The following is a 22762-nucleotide window of genomic DNA, read 5'->3' as shown; positions in this document are numbered from 1 at the left end:
CCAGGACCTTCTTGCTGTGAGGCGACAGTGCTAACCACTACACCACCGTGCCGCATAGCAGCATAGGAGCATGCTCTGCAGCTCATTCTTGAAGGTGTTAACTGAGGTGCAGGCAATAGTAGATGATGACAGGTTGGTCCACAGTCGGATTCTATCAGGAAAGAATGAATGCTGATAAATCTGGGTCTGTGTGAATGGTATCAGAAACCATTGAGTGCCCTCTTATTGTAGAAGCAGTTGGGATCAGATACGTTGTTGGTGTAGCTACTTGGTTGTTAACTATCCTATACATCATTATTAACTTGTTTACTGCTCGCCGTTCCTGTAGGGTTTGCCACTGAAGCTGATGTAGCAAAGTGGTGATGCTGGTAGTCTGAAATAATCACCAGTCACAAACCTGGCTGCACGGCGTTGTACCATTTCGAGGTTGTGGATATTGTTGGTTGTGTGGGGGTCCCATATTATGCTGGCATATTCCATCTGTCGTCTTACGAGGGTCTTATAGCAGAGGTCATTGGTCTTTCGTGGACACTGGTATAAGTTCCTTTACAGGAAGGCCCTGGTGGAGTTTGCTTTCCTCACTACCTGATTAATGTGATTGTTCCAGCTTAGGTTATGTTGCATGTTCAGCCCCAGGTATTTGGCAGACTCCAACACATCTCGACTTATTAAGTAGAGATGTCAACAGTGGGTATGCGTACTTTCTAAAGTTTAGAGTGAATGTTCCTGAGGGGCTTCAAGGTCATCATTAATAGGCCTGCTACACAGAAAAACTTTATTGTTAAACTTTTATTATTATTATTATTATTATTATTATTATTATTATTATTATTATTATTATTATTATTATGTTGTCTGCATGTCAGCAGTAGGTGGCAGCAATGTATTCTCCAGTCTTAAACATGATCTCTGGGATGAACGGGTAACGGAGTCCAGAACGCGTCTCGTCGTTACCTGAATCCAGCGTTACGGCTGATATGTACTGCGCATGCGCAAGCCTTTGTGTCAACAAGGCAGCAGAGAAGGATCTGGAAGTGACATAATAAACCAAACACAGCCAAGTGAGTTATTCTGCACGGTTTTTGTTTGTTTGTTTTTCTGTTAGAATTAGTTACTGTTAATTAGCTATTAGACAGATACATCTTTCTCTTGACTTCACATGCGGTTTTTTTCTGTACACCACGGAGCTCCTGAGTCTGATATGCTTTTTTTTTTATTTTGTTTTTTATTATCTTGTGTGAACAAGATAATTATGTGCAAGATAATGTCTTGTGTGCACAAATTATTTAACTAATTGTTATAGGTATTTAAATATCTCGTGTGTATAAGATAACTTTGTGTGCGCAAGATAATAACTTGTGCATATAATAATAATAATAATAATAATAATAAATAGACAGACAGACAGACAAAGACTGTGTGTGTGTTTCCGTGGTGTGAAAATGAATATGTATATGAAAATATGTACAAAACTATACGTGTCTCCTCCTTATCTCTATCTCACGCTGTAATCTTAAGTCATCTTAGCTTTCCTGTGTCTGCAGTGTGTGTGTGTGTGTGTGTGTACATGCAGAGTTTTCATATGTCTGCAACAAAATGCACAATAATGGCAGGTCACTATTATTGTGTGTGTGTGTGTGTGGGGGGGGGGGGCTGTTGTTAGGACAACTATCATGATTCATGTCATTTTTGTACTGATCTAAGGGTTCTGAGTAAGATTCTAGCCATAACTTCTAAAGAGTTTTGTTTCAATTAGGGGGCGCTATGAAGTCAAATATGCATATGACTGTGAGTGTGTGTATGAGTGTGCACAGAATTGTATATGTTACCCATTCTCGTGAGTATTCATGTGTGTGTATATGATTGCAACTGTGTGTGTGTGTGTGTGCACGCTACATGTATGAGTGTGAGTGTGTTGGTGGCGCTATGTCAGGCATGTCATAGATCAATCCGTCAAAGCATTGAAAATCTTTGGCACATTTCCTGCTTGGCCAGATGGTGATACTGTGCTAGGCATGTGAATTAGACGTGTCAATATCATCAGTAGCTTTCGGTCCACGAAACAAAAATAATTAGGTGTCAGGGAATATTCTTTTTATGACCTACACTTGATTGACTTTGTGATTCTGCAAAGCATTTTAGGGTCCGTCGTTTATATCAAAAATCAAAAATCCCAAAGGGATATCAAAAATCCCTTCGCAATTTCTTGGCATCAGCAATATCTTGGCATTATGCTTGCCAAGTTTGACATGAATCTGATGAACCGTCTAGGAGGAGTACGTTATAAATGACCATGTGTCCAAACGCATTTAAGCCCAATTACCTCACTTCCTGTTGGGCATGACATCATCCAAAGGGTAGAATTTTGGGTAGAACTCCAAAGTTCTACCCATTCATTTCAATGGGAAATGGAAAAAAGGGGTGCTATGAAGTCCCTGGGCCATGCCCGGGGCCAAACGTCTGTGGCTGAGAAGCGGTTACAATGATTGATGTGTGTATCAAATTTCATGAGTTTTCGTGCATGGGAAATGCCTCAAGAAAAGACTAGCGCGACAGAAAAAAAAATCCTTTGAATAATAATAATAATAAGCTTTCCTGATTTTAGGGGCTCAGATTTTGTGTAACATCCACAGGTTAAAGGACATAGATAGATGTGTCCTTTAGAGCAGTGGTTCTCAAAGTGGGGGCCTTGGGACCACTAGGGGGTCTGTGATTGATTGATTACATTTAGTAACAGTGGTTAAAGTCCACCCACAACCCAGCATTGTCAAATTTCTCATCTCATCTCATTATCTCTAGCCGCTTTATCCTTCTACAGGGTCGCAGGCAAGCTGGAGCCTATCCCAGCTGACTATGGGCGAAAGGCGGGGTACACCCTGGACAAGTCGCCAGGTCATCACAGGGCTGACACATAGACACAGACAACCATTCACACTCACATTCACACCTACAGTCAATTTAGAGTCACCAATTAACCTAACCTGCATGTCTTTGGACTGTGGGGGAAACCGGAGCACCCGGAGGAAACCCACGCAGACAACATGCAAACTCCACACAGAAAGGCCCTCGCCGGCCCCGGGGCTCGAACCCAGGACCTTCTTGCTGTGAGGCGACAGCGCTAACCACTACACCACCGTGCCGCCCCTATTGTCAAATTTATCATATTAATAATTATTGAGTTCTTCTTTTGGCTGCTTCCATTGGGGTCACCACAGCAGATCTGTTTCGCATATTTGATTTGGCATAGGTTTTACACCGGATGCTCTTCCTGACGCAACCCTCCCCAATCTATCCAGGCTTGGGACCATCACTAGTCTTGTGCAACCCCAGTGGCTGGGTATTTTATCTAACCTGTATGTCTTTGGACTGGGGGGGAAACCGGAGGAAACCCACGCAGAGACGGGGAGAACATGCAAACTCCACACAGAAAGGCCCCTCCTCAGCCATGGCGTGGGGGGGGGGGGGGCTTTGAGGCGACAGTGCTAACAACTACACCACCGTGCCGCCTTTATTCATCTCATCTCATTATCTCTAGCTGCTTTATCCTGTTCCACAGGGTTGCAGGCAAGCTGGAGCCTATCCCAGCTGACTATGGGCGAAAGGCGGGGTACACCCTGGACAAGTCGGCAGATCATCACAGGGCTGACACATAGACACAGACAACCATTCACACTCACACCTACGGTCAATTTAGAGTCACCAGTCAACCTCTGGTGACTCTGGTTTCCTCTGGGTGCTCTGGTTTCCCCCACAGTTGCATGTCTTTGGACTGTGGGAGAAACCAGAGCACCCGGAGGAAACCCACACGGACACGGGGAGAACATGCAAACTCTGCACAGAAAAGCCCTCACCAGCCACGGGGCTCGAACCCGGACCTTCTTGCTGTGAGGTGACAGTGCTAACCACTACACCACCGTGCCGCCCGCCACCTTTATTGAGTAGCTCAAAAATTATTGAGTTCTTCTAGGTTAGTTATTAGTCTGTTTGGATTGACCCTTGAAATAAAGGAGTTTAATCCAAACCTCAATAACTCCACAAGAAGTTGGTCTATAAATAACAATAATTTAGGTCTCATCTGTTTTGTGTGTGGAAGTGTCAGGAATAAAAGTTCTATAGCTCTAATAAATAACCAAACTGTTATTGAAATAAACCTGTACTAAGTGGGTCTGTGGAATTTATTTTATAAATAATTGGACCCATGATTACAAAAAGCCTGAGAAGCCATACTATAGAGTGTTCATTGAATTCAACACACTATACCCTGCATCTTATAGTGTGTTGAATTCAACGAACACCCACTGTATTCCCATGTATCTTGCCGGATAACGCAGAACATAAATAGCACTGTAAGTTTTGGGCTTAGGAGTTTAACATCACCTCTTAATGACACTTAAGTCCAAGTCCAACAGTAGTTATCATTTAAGTGATTCCTGGTAATTAGGCTATTATAGCAATTTATTCTGTTTTCTAAAGCCCATTTGATTTTTCCATGTGGTTATACAGTATGTCATTATTTTTAACACAGTGATTTGTTTGAACTTAGTTTTGCACCTTCTAAGTTGTTTGTAAATTCTTATTTTTCAGGGGATGTCAATGGAATTAGACGTATTTGTGGGCAACACCACCATCATCGATGAAGAGGTGTACCAGCTGTGGTTGGATGGATATTCAGGTGTGGATGTTTATTGACTCAGAGATGTTTGATTGCATTTTGTCAATCAAGGAGCCACAATCCAGCTTAAGCATAGCATGCCCTTAGGATACAATTAATCCATTTATTTCACACCAACAAGACAATTAGTGTTTTAGGATACAATGATAATGCCTTTATTGTCATTGCACAAATGTACAACAAAATTTAGTTCATCATAGGAGAGCAAAGCCACTGCATACGTGTGCACCACCACTCTTGGGCACTTCAGCCCAAGGCCGTCCCATGTTAACCTAACTGCATATCTTTGGACTGTGGGGAAAACCGGAGCGCCCAGAGGAAACCCATGCAGACACGGGGAGAACATGCAAACTCCACACAAAAAGGCCCCCGTCACCTGCTGGGCTTGAACCCAGAACCTTCTTGCTATGAGGCGACAGTGCTAACCACTACACCACCATATGTTTTAAGAAATGTTTGATCCTGAGTAACAAACCAGTCAAATAGTGTTAAGGTATTAGTAGCTACTAAAGGAATCAAAATAACATCAAACGTTGTTCTCCTTTGAGTGTGAATGAATGTGATGCCATTTATTCTCTTATAAATTGTAAGCCCAGTACTGTATTTATATCTGCATCCATCCATTTTAGCATATCACTACAGTGACGTGGCCACTCTGACAGCTTCAGCCATCAAAGTCTAGGGAATATTACAGTAGTGGTTTCCCATTGCCTTCTACTGGATTATTATAGAGGTTTTCTTTTCTCAACCATTCACACACACATGGACAATTTAGAGCCACTAATGAACCTAATCTGCATGTCTTTGGACTGTGGGGGAAACCGGAGCACCTGGAGGAAACCCACGCAAACACAGGGAGAACATGCAAACTCCACACAAAAAGGCCCCCGCTGACCATTGGGCTTGAACTCAGAATGTCCTTGCTGTGAGGCGACAGTGCTAACCACTACACCACCATGCCACCTATACCTACATCACAGACTCTTTTTTTTTTAATCCTAAATTTTTTGATCCTCTTTTTGTCCAGTTGCATTGACATATTTGTTATGTCATATACTCCTCTTAAAAAAAATCTTCTTTTTTTTTTTTAACCTTGGATAGTTTCAAAGTATTGGCACAAATGACAAAAATATCTCCACCAAGTCCCTGCAGTTAGCTGCCACAGTGCCCTTCCTCCACGATTATTGGCACCCCTTGTAAAGGTTAGTAAAAAAGGTTAGAAAAAACTCCAGGGTGGCACGGTGGTGTAGTGGTTAGTGCTGTCGCCTCACAGCAAGAAGGTCCGGCTTCAAGCCCCGTGGCTGGCGAGGGCCTTTCTGTGCAGAGTTTGCGTGTTCTCCGCGTTGGTTTCCTCCGGGTGCTCCGGTTTCCCCCACAGTCCAAAGACATGCAGGTTAGATTAACTGGTGATTCTAAATTGACTGTAGGTGTGAATGGTTGTCTGTGTCTATGCGTCAGCCCTATGATGACCTGGCGACTTGTCCAGGGTGTACCCCGCCTTTTGCCCGTAGTCAGCTGGGATAGGCTCCGGGTTGCCTGTGACCCTGTAGAACAGGATAAAGCGGCTAGAGATAATGAGATGAGATGAGAAAAAAAAATCAACCTCCTGGTGAAGTAGCTTCATCTGAAAAAATGAGAAAGCCCCAACTTCTAATTGAAATAAATTTATTCAGAGAAAAACAAATCCTAATCAATAAACACTTATTTTCAACAAAAACACATCTGCCAACTGGGGCCTTTTTGTGCATGTTCTCCCTGCGCCTGTGTGGGTTTCCTCTGGGTTCTCTGGTTTCCTCTCACAGTCCAAAGACATGTGAATTACGTAGGTCAACTGGCTACTCTAAATTGCCCGTAGGTGTGACTGTGAGTGTGAATGGTTGTTTGTCTCTGTGTTAGCTCTGTGATAAATTGGCAATGTGCCCAGTGTATACCCCAACTCTCACCAAAAGTCAGCTGGGATTGGCTCCAGCTTCCCCCACAACCCTGACAGATCAGCGGTATAGTTAATGGATGGATGGAATTCCAGTCTGTTAAATACCACAATCAAAACGTGCACAAAATGTATTATCCATATAAGATCATGCTATAGAGACACAGGTTGTTTTAGATGTGTAAAAGAACTCGATGAACTGTGTTTGATTTCTACCCTTCAAGACTCACACTTTTACTCACGTATTCTGCAGTGAGCGATGCGGTGAAGATGCGGCTAGAGAGCGGTGCTTTTCGTGAGAGTGATGTCAGCAGAGAGGTCCTGCACAGTGACACCATGGACCAGTACAGAACCTTCCAGATGTGCGAGCGCCTTTTGCACTGCCCCTCAAAACTGGCCAATCAGCTCCTTTTTCAAATCCCTACCCAACGGCAGGCTATGTTCGTAGAAAGGTATTGTTTGAGGTGCTTATCTAGAGCAGTTTATTATAATTTGCAGAATGCAAATGTAGCATAAACACTCCCCGGCCACTTTAATAGGAACTTGTTCTTGATTCTAAGATTCCTGTTCTTGGTTGACAGGAGTGGTCTTCTGCTGTTGCAGAAGATGCTTTTCTGCTCACCACGGTTGTAAAGAGTGATTATATGAGTTACTATATCCTTCTTGACAGCTTGGATATTTTCCTTTGATCTCTCTTATCAACAAAGTGTTCCCACCCACAGAACTGTTGCTCATTCAATGTTTTTTTTTTTGTTTTTTTGAAAGTCTAGAGACTCTTGTGTGTGAAAACCCCAGGAGATCAGCAGTTTCTGAAATACTCAAACCAGTCCATCTGACACCAACACCCATGCTACTTTGAGATCACAATTTTTTCCATTCTGATGTTCGAAGTGAACATTAAACTGAAGCTCTTGATTTGTATCTGCATGATTTTATGCATTGTGCTGCTGTTAAGGGTATTGACTGATTAGAGAACCGCATAAAACAGCAGGTGTATGAGTGTATCTAATAAAGTAGCCAGTGAGTGTAATTATATATTTATGACCTTTATGTCTGCGTTATTCAGGAGAAATGTGTTGACTCATTTTATGTCTTTGTTTGTTTGTAGGTATTATGAATTCGACCATATGTTTGCCAGAGAGGTTTTGGGAAAGAAGCTTTCTAAAGGGACCAAGAAGGACCTGGATGAGATCAGCTCGAAGACAGGCATCGCCTTAAAGAGCTGCCGTCGTCAGGTGCATGAGACAGTAAAATCTCTCAGCTGGTGTTGTCAGATCTTATAATGGAGAAATAAGAGATAACCTACAACAGGGTGATAACTATTTAATGCACATTTAGTGGTATTTAGTTAATGTGTATAGAGGTTGAGAATTTTGATTTGGCAACAAGATATGACTTAATTTTACAAGGTGTTTTAGGAGAAGTAACGGCTACACTCACGCCAAGTTTTTTCTTTGTCATTTGTACAGTTGATACATGGACAAATGCACACTGAAATTCTTATGGTAGCTTGACTAACAAATACTGAACATATATTAACATATAACATCTACTAAACAAAATATACAAATGTAAACACAATATCAAGTATATCCAAGGCAAAAAAAAGGAATGAATAGGCCTACACTTTCAGTATGCAAAAATACACAGAAATACACAAGAGATAGACATACACAAAATAGATAGAGGATATTACACAGTGGTGCGAAGATATGAAGTTTATCTTTGAATGGTGAATGTATATTTCGGGCGGCATGGTGGTGTAGTGGTTAGCGCTGTCGCCTCACAGCAAGAAGGTCCTGGGTTCGAGCCCCGGGGCCGGCGAGGGCCTTTCTGTGTGGAGTTTGCATGTTCTCCCCGTGTCCGCGTGGGTTTCCTCCGGGTGCTCCGGTTTCCCCCACAGTCCAAAGACATGCAGGTTAGGTTAACTGGTGACTCTAAATTGACCGTAGGTGTGAATGTGAGTGTGAATGGTTGTCTGTGTCTATGTGTCAGCCCTGTGATGACCTGGCGACTTGTCCAGGGTGTACCCCGCCTTTCGCCCGCAGTCAGCTGGGATAGGCTCCAGCTTGCCTGCGACCCTGTAGAAGGATAAAGCGGCTAGAGATAATGAGATGAGATGTATATTTCATTAGTGAGGGAAGTGAACAAGTGATATATTTTTCAACACGAGAAGACAAACTTCATATCTTCGTGTCACTGTGTAATGTTCTTTTTATTATATGGACAAATCCACAAAAAATATGCAAGTTAATCAAAAGAATTAAAATTTTGAACCGGTTCACCATTTTGACAACGCGTGTCAAGTCAGAGGGAAAACACCGGGAGTGACGTCATCAGAGTGAAGATATTGGAAAATAAGGCACTCAGATCCACGACGTATTTCATATTTAAAATAGAGTTTTTCAAGACGAGAAGATAAACTTCATATATTCAAGCCAACGTGTGATTTTCTTTTTATTATATAGACACATTCACAAACAAAAAGTACCCACATTTATCAAAACAATTCATCAATATCCTCACGAGTTCATATGAAAAATATGAGTCGTGTATTTCCCAGTAAAACACTCATGTCTCTATAATAAACATACAGTAAATATGGATTGGGTAGTGTACATACTAAATGTGCAACATGCAAAGTGGTGTGCAAAAACGATGGCCATACAAATTATGCTGTTTCCTATTTATTTTGTTACAGTAAGGATATACAGTACAGATGCACAATACTGACGAAAATGGTCATTATTTTTCTCAATTATTCAATCAGTATGACAATTAATAACCAATTTAAGAGCAAAATTGTTTTGCTGCACTTTCTACGCTTATATAGTACAGTATCTTTTGCAATGTAAGTGATAGCAGGAACTAACTTGTTTCCAGACTTTCCAAAGCATTCAATGTAACTGTAAATCGATTAAAAAAATTATGATATCATTCTTGAATTATACTTATATATAAAAATATTCTATCCACATTCACTGGATATGAGCAATCATGCGTTCTGATTGGCTACTCTACTACTAGGATATCAGCTCATATACCATGAGTAGAGAAAAACAAAATGGTGGAGCGTGTTGCTGAACCAACCGAGGACGAAATAAAAACTCTACTCGCAAACAAAATCTCAAATTGTTATCAAGTGTTTAACAGAAACAGAAATAGCTAAAAGAATATAGTTTTCCCCCCCAGTATCTCCTGTTCCACACTCCAGCTCAGTCGGTGGTGGTAATGCACTTTAAGTTGGTTTGACAACTGCCAAAAAAACCCTAAAGAAGAGGAAGCGGAAGAAGAAACCCTAAAAATACAAAAAGCAACAAATATGGAATGAAAGTATTTGATGGTAAGAATGTATATTTTTATTTTTCAAGAATTATTATTATTGCATTTTTCACGAATTGCTAGTGTCATTTCACTGGTTTGTTTGCATTCTAAACAGAAATGATTTTGTTGGACGTTTTGTATAAAGTTTTTATTTATTGAATTTGCAAAAAAATAAAAATGTTCTGTTTCTCAAAATCCAGTGAATGTGGACAGAATAAAACAGTTATTCCACTCAATCTCGTCATACATGGCTTATAGCCAACTCGGCTCTACGTGGCTCATTGGCTATCAGCTCATGTACGACTCGATTTTGTGGAATAACTGTTAATTATACTTATCCTTCAAATAAATGGAGAATATAGCAAACTTCCTCCATGAGCTAGAGATGAAGACTTTAAATAGGTGTATAAATCTTAGACTAAAAATAAAACCAGTCTTTAATCAAAGTAATTTAGTGTAATGTTTAAATGCTGAATGTAGAGTTTAAACATATAAATAGGGACCTCGTGATTTTATATACCGATATCTAATGTTAACAAGTTGCCTAACTTTAGCTAATCTCATATACTGCATCAGATTTGAGTTACTATGGTATAATGATAATATTATAGAGGAAGACTAAATTTGTGGTCATGATTAAAAGTACAATTAATTATGCATTCCAGGTAAACAGGCTGTACTTTTTCAAACTAATGAAGAACATTTCTGCTCATAGGTTTGCATACCTCTGGGAAAATTTGTAAAAATGTTTGCATTTTTCAAAAATATGAGTGATAATACAAACCATATTTCTTTTATTTAGTAATTTTGCTCAGATGAAGCAATTTATCATCAATTTCAATGTATTATAATCATAATTGTAATCGTAACTGAAATTACACACTTGACCCTTGTCAAAAGTCTACATACCTCTGCTTCTTAATATCGCGTCTTACCCACTTGAACATCAATGACAACTTGCAGCCTCTTATGATAGTTGTGAATGAGCACTTTTATTTTCTCAGGTGAGAAACCTACCCATGCGTCTTGGCAAAAAGTATCCGGGTCCTATAAACTCTCTGGTTGCCTTGCATGTACCGTACCTCTAGATTCTCTCCAAAGTGTCTCAATGATGTTGAAGTCAAGAGGCTGTAAGGGCCACTCTAGAACCTTCACTTTCTTCCTCTGAAGCCACTGATAGGTCAACTTGGCCTCATACTTTGGATTTTTGTCATGTTGGAAGGTCTATGTGTGCCCCAGACATAGCCATCAAATTTGGCAAAATTTCCTGTGCCAGTGTAGCTCACAGAAACACCCTCAAAACAGCAGAGATCCACCTCAGTGCTTTCATGGAATAAAATAATGTATTTCCCTTTATAGGCCTTGCTGACTTCTCTCCAAACATAATGTTTATGGTTGAAACTATAACGCACAATTGTGCCCCATCACTCCAAATTAGTTTAGTCCATGATTCTTGAGAATTATTTCATAATTATCTACATGCTTTTTGGCAGATTGCAAGCAGGCTGTTTATGGTGGTGGCATAAATATGGCTTTTTTTCTGGCAACTCTACCAATTTTCATTCCATCAGTCAAGTCAAGTTTATTTTTATCGCGCTTTTAACAATAGACATTGTCGCAAAGCAGCTTTACAGAATTTTAATGACTTTAAACATGAGATAATTTTATCCCTAATCTATCCCAAATGAGCAAGCCTGTGGCAACAGTGGCAAGGAAAAACTCCCTCAGACAACACGAGGACAAAACCTCGAGAGGAACCGGACTCAAAAGGGAACCCATCCTCATTTGGGTGATAACAGACAACATGATTATAACATTTTTAACATGAAGTCTGTTTCATTGATGTTATCACTCTTCACTGATGGAAACTTGAATGCAAAACTGTTCATGACAACTGCAGTCCTAAAAGATCAGATCAGTTTGGTTTCAGATAAGCCTGTATTTGAGTAGATGTTGCATCAGGGTATTTCTTTGTATCTCCTACAATTTACCTGGTGTCAGAAACCTTTCTTGGTCTACCTGATCTTGGCTCAGTATTCACAGAATCACTGTTTTTTTCACTTCTTTATCAGAGTCTGTCTGCTGCTATCCTCATAGCTGAGGGTTGGCGATCCAGAAAGCTGTCAACTATCTTCCATTATTTTTCTTGGGTGATTATAGCGCACCAGAGGGACCCAAACCCTCATCTGGTGGCTGGGTGGCCAACTGGCTGAGGGAGGAAACCGGAGCACCTGGATGAAACCCACACAGGCACAAGGAGAACATGCAAACTGTATGCAGAAAGGCCCCAGTCGGCCACTGGGCTCAAACCCAAAACCTTCTTGCTGTGAGGCAACAGTGCTAACCACTGCACCATGATGTTGCCCCTTTATCAGAGTGCTGATGTGCATTTTCAAGCCTTTGGATATCTTTTTGTAAATTTTTCCTAATTTATAGTGCTGAATTTCTTTTTCTTGCAAATCAGTTGAAAGTTCTTTTGCTTTCCCTATATTTTAGTATCCGGTACGTTCAGTGCAGGCATAGATTGCAGGCACAAGGTTTCCTTAATAACTCTAAGAAGTAAACTAACTTTTCATGTACATACACTGTTTACAATTAAACAAGACACATGTCCAGGTTCTAAACCTTCACAGTGATCTCAATATCCTTGAGTGAGTATTCACAAGCACCATATGCAAGCACATGTTAACCTTTCATGAGGGTCAGTTGTGTAATTTCTGTTATTAGTATGATTAATGTAATACATTATTATTACTAAATAAAATGCATGTTTTGTGCAATCACTCATTTAAAAAAAAAGGTAGATGTGTTACAAATGGTTTGTATGTGAGGGTATGTAAGCTTATGAGCAGAACTGTACATTATCTGAGTTGAATATAAGTGACGTAAATGACACTGTAGCTTCTTTCTCTCAGTTTGACAATTTCAAGCGAGTGTTCAAAGTGGTGGAGGAGCTGAAAGGCCCCCTGGTGGAGAACATTCAGCATCACTTCCTCCTGTCTAATTCACTGGCCAGGTGAGAACTCAAGAAGCCTCAGGAAGAGGGACTTAGAGTGAACGTAACTAAATATAACTCAGAAATGAGCCGATGAGTCACAGTATTTCACTTCCCTTCATTTCCTCACTACCTCAGTTCTCCGTTCATTCTTTATACCATTCAATCTCTTCTCCCTTTCCTCTCACTGACTCATTTCTCCCTTGCAGGGACTACGCTGCCGTCGTGTTCTTTGCTAATAGCCGATTTGAGACTGGCAAGAGAAAGCTGCAGTATCTGTCTTTTCAGGACTTTGCCTTCTGTGCAGGCCAGCTCATCAGTTATTGGACTGTGGGGGCTGTTGGTAAGATGCCTGAGCTCACAGTAATGCACCTAATGTTTTTTTTTCTTTTCTTAGCTAGACCTGAAGGTATTTGGTTTCACTGGGCAAATTTCAATCCCAGTATTGGATGTCATACAGTTCATTATCAACCACAACATATCATAAATTAGAGGATCTTTCCAAATTTTCCAAGCAAAAGTCTGGATTTTTTTTTTAGAATAAGTATAGGTTCTGTTGCAAAGTAATATATCACAAGAAGTTATTCTTTAAACGTGTCCTTATTTTCTGCATTAATGGAGTCTCACATTTCATGTCTTTCCCTATCATGATACAGTTCATGAAAATGTTTTGAAAAGGTGTGGACTTTTGTCATGAGAAAGGGTCAAGGACCCTAAGTAAGTACACTAGTGAAAACTGATAGTTAAATTATTATGAATTAAAAATGAAACCAATGGTTTAGTGAGCTAGCAAGCCAATACAAACAAAAATCCAGTCTGCCCTCTTGTTTACATCACTCCTAAAAATAGAAGCTGCGTTGTCCATGCCAATGGAAAACCAAGCACTGCTTATCATTAAGCCAACACTTGGCTGGTTTCTGTATGGAAAATTGTAGTAACGGGCAAATGGATGCCATGATGGAACAAAATTAATGGACAAAACTTGTATAGCTGTTTTTGTTTTACACTTATTGCCCCTGTCTGCTTATTAGATGACATGATGGAGGACATGGATGTAGATCTGGAGAAAGAGTTTTTGCATGATCTAAAAGAGCTAAAGGTTCTGGTTAATGATAAAGACGTGCTGGATCAACACAAAAGGTACAGAAGAAGCTGAGTGCAATATCAAGCCTGTAAGCCGTTATGAGTGTTTCAAGGTTTTCCTCAATAACTCTGTTTCTGTTACAGTCTGGTTTGTTCCCAGCTTAAAGGAAAAATCAAGGTCTTCACTGAAGTTGAGGCTAATTTTAAGGTGAGGTTTACATCATCGTGCATTTGACTGAAAGATTTAATAACGCTGTCATCCACAACAGCGTGTAATGTGCATGGTTGAGAAGAAATCATCATCACAGTCCTAAGCATGGGTCAAATAACAGGCAGGCAAGATCAAGCAGGATGATCCATAGGTGAAAAAGTAACTCAGGTGTGGGTCAAAGAATCTGTTTGTCCAGTTAGCAATCTACAAGATGACAAGCATGATGGCACTGACAGTGGTATCAACATCTGTACCCTTATCTGTTTGAGCAGTGTCCAGATTAGGATGTGATAGAGCTGGATGCACTAAAGGACTAAAGCTCTATTGCACTGCTTTCAGTAGGTAGAGATGAAGTGAGGGCTAAATCTAACTGTGATATTAGAGATTTAAAATATTGTCTTACAAAACAGTACCAAGTGGCCTACTTAAAATCTCAGGATACCAAAGTTATTTGTTCTATTAAACATTTAACTCTTTACCCCTTAAAGCAGTTGCTACAGCCACCCTTGTATATGTACTGTATATACTGTTCACCCTTTGAACATATCATTCATCTCATTATCTCTAGCCGCTTTATCTTGTTTTACAGGGTCGCAGGCAAGCTGGAGCCTATCCCAGCTGACTACGGGCGAAAGGCGGGGTACACCCTGGACAAGTCACCAGGTCATCACAGGGCCGACACATAGACACAGACAACCATTCACACTCACATTCACACCTACGGTCAATTTAGAGTCACCAGTTAACCTAACCTGCATGTCTTTGGACTGTGGGGGAAACTGGAGCACCCGGAGGAAACCCACGCGGACACGGGGAGAACATGCAAACTCCGCACAGAAAGGCCCTCGCCGGCCACGGGGCTCGAACCCGGCCCTTCATGCTGTGAGGCGACAGCACTAACCACTACACCACCGTGCCACCACCCTTCGAACATATTTACAAGAAAAAAAGTCTAAAGACAAGGTTTTAGACAAGGCGTCGTATGTCGTCATTAGGGGATATACACGGGGTCATCATATGTCGTCATTAAGGGGTAAAGAGTTAAACAAGTTTAGATTAAAAAAAAGTCTGCATGTTTAATCAGACACTTACCCAGTTCTGCAGTTTCATTATCTGGAGGAAATTAAACTTTGTATGTTGTTGTGTATTACAATTCCTCTGATTCATACTGATCCTTTATTTAGCAGTTGATTTATCACTTACATCCAAAAAAAAGCCCACAATGCTGTCAGCTCTCCACATTTCATTCACACAACACAATTTGAATTATTAACAGGAATATTAATTAAGCTATTTCTTCTGAGTTTACATGCGTAAAAGAGAAGAGGAAACAGTTTTGTGTTGCTCATACTCACACATAACTGATAGCAGGCTCTAAATGTGATTAGGTGATGTCTTCGCACAGATCTCACCCCCAGTGCAGGAGAAGAATGAGTGAACATGTGTACATGGAGTTCTTAATGGGATTTGTCACTGTCACCAGCTTCATGAGTCATTTGCACATTGGTGATCAAAGTGCTCACATTTATTTGAGGTTGAAACAATAATAACGCACCATGAATCAGTCTGGATATTTCTGTTTTATTTTTTAAATTATGATGAACTCTTACTCTGTTTTTGACACTGGCTTCTTTTGCAGTGTATTTTAATAATTTAGTGAGATTTTAGGTTTATTGATTAATTTTTGCTCTCACAATTCATTCTACAGATTCTGTCCAGAGCGCTGATTAACATCGCATCCAAACTCACAAACACCAAAGATGTGCGGGATTTGTTCACCGACCTTGTCGAGAAGGTACTAGCTCATGTTATGTTTTACTAAGGAGCAGACAAAAATAAGGATTATATTCTTCTTGCTGCTCCTTTCCAATCATGAGAAGAGTCACTTTGATCTATGTATCTTGAATTATGTCCTAATTCAATACTGTATATTGTGCATTTTCATGAAAGGAATGAATAAAAAAAAACCCGTGGTCTTTGCATCATTCTTTCATCTCATGTTGTGAGCTATTGAGATGTTGGACAATGATTAGGCCAAATCAGCTTTATCCAGCAGCGTATGGATAGCGGCTCGACATCTTACCCTAGTCAACCGATGCAGATCTCTCTATTCTTGTTGTCTTACTGCTCATCGGCCAAAATGTTTCAAAGTAAAAGGCGTCGTGGATGACGAATGGCAAAGATGTCAACTATCTTGTCAATGTTGATCGCTCTGCCAAAGTGTATTCTTCCACGTTTTCTTGATGTTGTGTTCTAGAAACGGCACACTGAAACTTAGCTTCGAAGCCACAAAATGCAACTTTGATAGAAAAAAATATATAATAAATTGCTTACCTCTCTTCACGTCGAAAGGAGGAAAGTTTCGCTTGTTTTGACGTGGCGAATTATTAACACAAGAGGAAATACTTGTAATTTGCAACTAAAAAGACTGCAGCTACACTGGCAGCTTAACCATGCTTTCTAGTGTGATCGTGTTGCGTTTGCGCAGAACTGGGTTTTCGCGCCCAAACCACAGGAAGTCCATACAAGGTTATAGAGACCCTAATGAGGCTGAGGTGACAATCTAGCTTAAAAAAAAAAAAGTTAGAAAAATTACAGTGGCCGCTTTTCTAATATTCTTATGCGGCTATTGAAAAAAATGTATGGTCCGACAAGGGGGGTCAAAGGCACCCCAGGACTCCCCCTAACTACGCCCCTGTGCACTTATGGTGCCTTGTAAGTGGAAATTTACAAATTGTAATAGCATAATTTCCCACCTTGGTTGTTAGTGTGATTAAAAAAAAATGGATGTCTTAACAAAATGTGTTAAGCTCACAGAAAGCTACTTTAATGGCACTTTTACAGTTACAGGCCTGAATGGCTATTGATATTGTTCTACTATAGTGAGCTTTAAACATTCATGCAACATTTTGGATTGAAATTGAAGTACAGCAACAACAGCATACCATAGTGAGTAGCTTAGCAACAAGCTAGTGATTAGTGATTAGAACATTAGTGATTAATGTTGACGATTACCTTTTCAAAAGAATGATTGGTATGGCCAGTGTCATACTGTAGATTTAACAAAGTATTGTGTTTATAATATGCTAACTGATCTTGAGCCAATACTCACTCATTTCTTCCAGCTTGTCCCACTTATGTGTGTGGGGTTGCTATCACGTGGAGCTTACTAATCCACAGGTCATATTATTTGCATCATAGTTTTATGCTGGGTGCCCTTCCTGCCGCAACCCTCCCATTTCCGGGCTTGGGAAACCACCATTCACACCAATGGGCAATTTAGAGTAGGCAGTTAACCTATCTGTATGTCTTTGGCACTGGCGTAACGCAAGTACTTGGGGCCCCCCTGCAGCTACTAAAAGTGTGCCCCCCCCCCCCCCCCCCCGGCCACCCTGCCACGGCCTCCTCTCTCTCTCCCTCTCACTGTCTCTCTGTATATCTCTCTTTTGATTGCTGAAAAGTGTGAAAAAAGTGCCAGGGCTCAGCCCCTGACAGCCCAGGCCCATTTAAACACGTATAGGACTGCCTAACCCATAGGCCTAGATGTTTTGTTAATTCATTCATATTCAGTACACCAGCAGAGTAGGCTATCCATTTATTACAAATAAATCCAACAATAAAAATGGTGTATGACGTGACAAAGCTCACAGTTCATACAGCTCAGTAAGCAGTAACGATAACAGTAACATTAATAATGATAATTACATAAGGTTCAATAAGGTTTAGGAAAATAAAAATGAAACTGTTTTAAAAGCCAGAGTATGGTTAAATAAAATACATCATAAGTTTAAGTAAAAGTTTGCATAAAGAATAAATCTGTCAAACACAGGGGTGCAAGCAACTAACATTTACTCACGTTACTGTTACGAGAAGTTTTATGAGTAATATAAAAATGAGTAATTTTAATTTTACTCAAGTAAATTTTGACCTAGGTATCTTATTCAATTACAATGGAACCAGGCCTGAAAAGGCCTAGTGAGTAAAAATGAAATGCAGCACAATAATAAAACAATCTGGCGGAAATTAAAGAAAATTACGCTACCTTGTGTGCAGTTTTTTTTTTTTAAACTATTTTACATAACCAACCTATCTTGGATCAGTGTGTTGGATGATGGCTGGTGGTCATGGAGAACAATATTCAAGAAAAAGAAACATTGAATTATTGAGAAGAAAGATAATAAAAAGTAACTTTTATTCAAATCCCATTTTAAATCAGGTACTTTTTCACTCATTAGCCTCGTTTTAACTGCACTAGTGCCCCCCCCCTCCCCATGGCCCTACCTGTTAGCACATCATGAACTGGAGGATAAGGCCTAACTCTCCCAAAAACGGATGAAATTTTGGGCAGTGTGGATGTAAATTCTTCTTTTTTCTTTTTGATTTGCCACTTTTGAGCACCACTTTTTTCTCTGGTACGCTTCATTGTTGTGTTTATTATTTTCATGTTTCATCGGACTTTTTCGTGCATTGAATCACATCGGGCGACGGGCCCCCCCTAGCGGTCGCCCCCCCCGCCTGGCGGGGGCTGCGGGGGTATACTTTACGCCAGTGGTCTTTGGACTGTGGAGGAAACCGGCACACCCGGAGGAACCCCACACAGACACAGGGGGGGCATGCAAACTCCACACAGAAAGGCCTCCGTCAGCCACTGGGCTCAAACCCAGAACCATCTTGCTGTGAGGCAGCAGTGCTAACCACTACACCACCATGCTGCCCCATCTTGAGCCAATACTGCTATAAGCTAATTTAAAATTAGAGAGCTGGGACTTTAAACTGTGGTCAGGTTGATTTGATTTGACTCAAAAAAAAAAAAAAGGAAAGGAACTGGTAATTGAGAAAAGACTACCCCAAGTTGACAAGTTGAAACTTCAAACTGAGGGGGTGTTTTCAGGTGTTGTTTGTTTTGTTTTGTTTTTTAACTGGTTGTAGGATTTTTTTTTTTGTACTGGTTTACTGATTATGGTGCCATAACCTCGAACACTAGTCGTAACTTCTAGTCTCTGTCAAAACCACTGATTATATGTCTGACCACTGGTGATTATATTTTTAATGAATAAGCGGCTAAGAGCATAAAGTATTTTTTATGTCCTCAAGAATCTTTTGATTCAATTTTTAGTCATTTGTGGTGCCACATAAAACAAAAAAATAAATAAATAAAAAGGACTATTTTGTTTATAGCCAAAGAATTATTGCCAGAAAGGTTGTTGAGGAAATAAAAATTGTTCCCTGGGCAACCAGCAATGCTTTTTCTATAGTATAACTCCAAATACCCTTTTCAGGCACCCATATTTTTAGTCAGCTAGATATAGTGATGGACGTTCTGCCTGGATTAGACATCACTGTCTGAAACACTACTTTCTCCCCTCAGTTCATTGAACCTTGTCGATCTGATAAATGGTCCACTGGAGATCTCAGGCTTTTCCTCACTCACTACACCAGCACTGCCCACATGCTTGATGCATTCAGGTTAGTGTGTATGGGTCTGTATGTGTATTTGAATGTATGTCCACATGTTAAAAACTTACGCCTTGTTGAATTGAGAACCTCTTAAAATAATACTTATGCCTTATAACAGGTATCCAGTGATATGGGAGAGATATATGGGCGTCATCAGAAGCTGCATCCTGAAAATGTATCATGATTAAAATGAGGCTCTGGTCCACCAAAAACTTCCTGCAGTGTCATTGTCACTTTTCCAGATTTATTTGTAGTATATTGTATATTGTCACAGCCCATTTCCATCCAATTCCCATAGTTTACCTCCTTTTTTTAGCACCTTGTATGAAAATATATACTTTTACACAACAGTGGCTCATAACTTTCTTTTCCTTTTCTCCTGCAATCCATCGTGTGTCTACCACTGCAGATACAGCATAAAGGTCCTCTTGAAAGGGAAGTGGAGGAACTGTAGTATTTTCTCTTGCTAAAAAAACAACTGTCAGTATTTGCCTGAAGGGGTGACTCAGCAGCAGGGGGCTTCATTTACCCCGGTAGCTCTGGAGACAGCGGATGGGGGTTTGGGGGTTTGAGACTTTTACTGCCTTGTAAAAGTCTGTGAACTGTGACAGCAGTCACCCCAATAACCCTCACAAATAACCATAAAAACAATCCTCAGAACTAGAACAGTTTTTTATAAGATCTGTATGACAAATCTCACTTAAGCTGAGTTGTACTGAGAGTGTAATATTGGCAGTGTCTCAAAAACTTCAATCACTTAGCCATTTACACAAAGTACCTTTTTATCCTGCATGAAACACCAGAGGTTTTGACACCAGAAAGCTGGAACTATGCTTTTCCCACTGGCCTCCTAGTTTCAGTTTTATAGTTTTTGGTATCTGGTCAATATTGGCACCAACATGGTACTTTGGGGATGAGGCTAGTAGTGTGCCATACCATGATTGGTTCAACTTATCATGCCACAACACAAACAACTTCACCAGTAATCTAGGCTCTAACAGTAAAATAGGATGTTTCTAGGAAAAAGAAGGTCTAACAGGACCTGTTCAACTGTATGCTCTATTAGGTGAGTCTGTTAGGCTCTATTTTAGAGTCCCCTCTGAAAATATTGGAACAGCAAGGTCAATTCTTTTATTTTTCTATTCACAGTAGATATTTGGGTTTGAGATCAGAATTTCAGCTTTAATTTCCTGATATTTGCAGCTTAGAACATGGCTTTTTGTTTGAACCCACCTATTTTAAGTGATCAGAAATATTGGAACACATGACTGAAAGGTGTTTCTTGTTGCCCAGGTGTGCCCTGTTTGATTGATTGTATAGGCAGTGAATAGCTGTGAATGTCTACTGTTTAGTTTAGGCCCTGGGTGTGCCTGTCAAAACTGCATTTGTTGTTAAAAAGGATAAACCAACATGAAGACCAGAGAGTTAGGAAAATGGATCAGAACCATTGTACAAACATTAGGCATAGCCAATACAACAATTTGGAATGTCCTCAAAAAGAAAGAAACCACTTTGTGTACTAACAACTTGACATCAAACAGGTCAGCCAAGGAAAACAATAGCAGTTAACGATAGGAATATTGTAAGAGCTGTGAAGAAAAATCCAAAAACCACAGTCAGTGACAGCCCCAAAAACTTCCACAGGGCAGGCTGGTGGCATCACAATCCACCATTCAAAGAAGACTTTGAGAGCAGAAATATAGAGGCCATAGCACAACTCACTCCTGAGTAGTAAGAATCGAAAGGCCAGATTTGAATTCACAAAGAAATAGAGATGAGCTCCAAAAAGTCTGGAATCAATATTAACCTCTACCAAAGTGATGGAAAAGTCAAGTCATGGAGAAAGAAAGGACCTGCTCATGACCCAAAACCTTCAGCTCATCAGTCAAGCACAGTGGAGGTAGTGTTATGGCTTGGACTTGCATGGCTGCTTCTGGAAGGGGATCACTAATCTTTACTGATGATATAACTCATGATGGTACTAGCAGAATTAATTCAGAAGTTTACAGAAACATTCTTTCTGCCAATTTACAGAGAAAATTTAGTTCAGAGGAACTTCATTATGCAGCAAGACAGTGACCTAATTAACCTAACTGAGCAGCATTTCACCTCCTGAAGAGGAAAATGAAGGGAGAAACTCCCCAAAACAAACAACTGAAAAAAGCTGTGGTACAAGTCTGGAATAGCATCACAAAGAAGAATGTAACAGTTTGATGATGTCAGCGGGTCACTGGCTTGATGTAGTTATTGCAAGCCAGGGATATGCAACCAAATATTAGGTGTTCTTTACTTATACTTTAAGACTGCCTGTTCCTGTATTTCTGCTCACCAAAAATTCGGGTTGTCTGCCAGTAAAGGCGCCATGTTCTAAGTTGTTTAACATATGTAGATGTAAATATCAGGAAACGAATGCTGAAATTCTAATCTATCGTCTCATTCATCTTTTGATCTAAAACCCAGATGTTTTAGTGTATAGCAAAAACAAATTTGGCCTTGCTGTTCCAGTATTTTGGAAGGGACTCTATTTGTCCTTATCCTCCCATCTGTGTTGTCTTCACACTCCATCAACTTTTATTAGAGGTTTAAAGTTTTGACAAGTAGGTACTATGGGCCATTTCAATTTTATTTTTGCAAGATCATACAGGCTGAATGAAATGAGAGGATGATGTATTTCGCCTGCAGGCCATTGAGTTTGACACCTGCATGCCATTGCATTCACTCCTAAAACTAACAGAAATACTTTCATTTTATTGGTTATATGGGTTTTTATTACATTAATAATGTAATAAATAATCATTAATGTAGTAATTAATGTAATAAATAACAAATTTAAAATGTGTTGTCACTTCCAATTGGTTCAATTTATAAGGTGGTTGACCAACAATGTTAATTCAGTTCAAACACTTTCTCCATGTTGAACAATGGTGTTACAGTGTTGCCCGCTGTAATAATGATGCAGTCACTTTTACTATTGTCCTGTACTGTGGCTGTTCCAGTCATCGCTCACATTGTTGAAAAATAAATTAAAACTAGAAACCCATGTACCACTGGTTTCACTTTTGTGCACATTTCTTGGTTTTGTATTTCCAA

At 40.0% G+C, this 22762-nt stretch overlaps 1 protein-coding gene across 1 annotated transcript; it reads left to right on the top strand.

Annotated features, from left to right (window-relative positions):
- Positions 1–999: 999 nt before the first annotated feature.
- On the top strand, positions 1000–19860 carry LOC132894997 (acidic fibroblast growth factor intracellular-binding protein B-like). The gene is made up of 12 exons (XM_060935150.1): positions 1000–1061; positions 4585–4672; positions 6856–7054; positions 7711–7837; positions 12842–12942; positions 13131–13284; position 13624; positions 13953–14061; positions 14149–14212; positions 15924–16010; positions 19584–19681; positions 19791–19860. Exons 2-12 carry the CDS (start codon positions 4588–4590, stop codon positions 19858–19860), a joined length of 1095 nt encoding a protein of 364 aa, XP_060791133.1. The 5' UTR covers positions 1000–1061; positions 4585–4587.
- The last annotated feature ends 2902 nt before the right edge of the window (positions 19861–22762 follow it).

The sequence above is a fragment of the Neoarius graeffei genome, chromosome 12 (genome assembly GCF_027579695.1).
Source record: "Neoarius graeffei isolate fNeoGra1 chromosome 12, fNeoGra1.pri, whole genome shotgun sequence".
NCBI classification, from domain to species: Eukaryota; Metazoa; Chordata; class Actinopteri; order Siluriformes; family Ariidae; genus Neoarius; species Neoarius graeffei.
The sequence above is the reverse complement of the archived record's forward strand: the minus strand, read 5'-3'. Positions and strand labels throughout refer to the sequence as shown.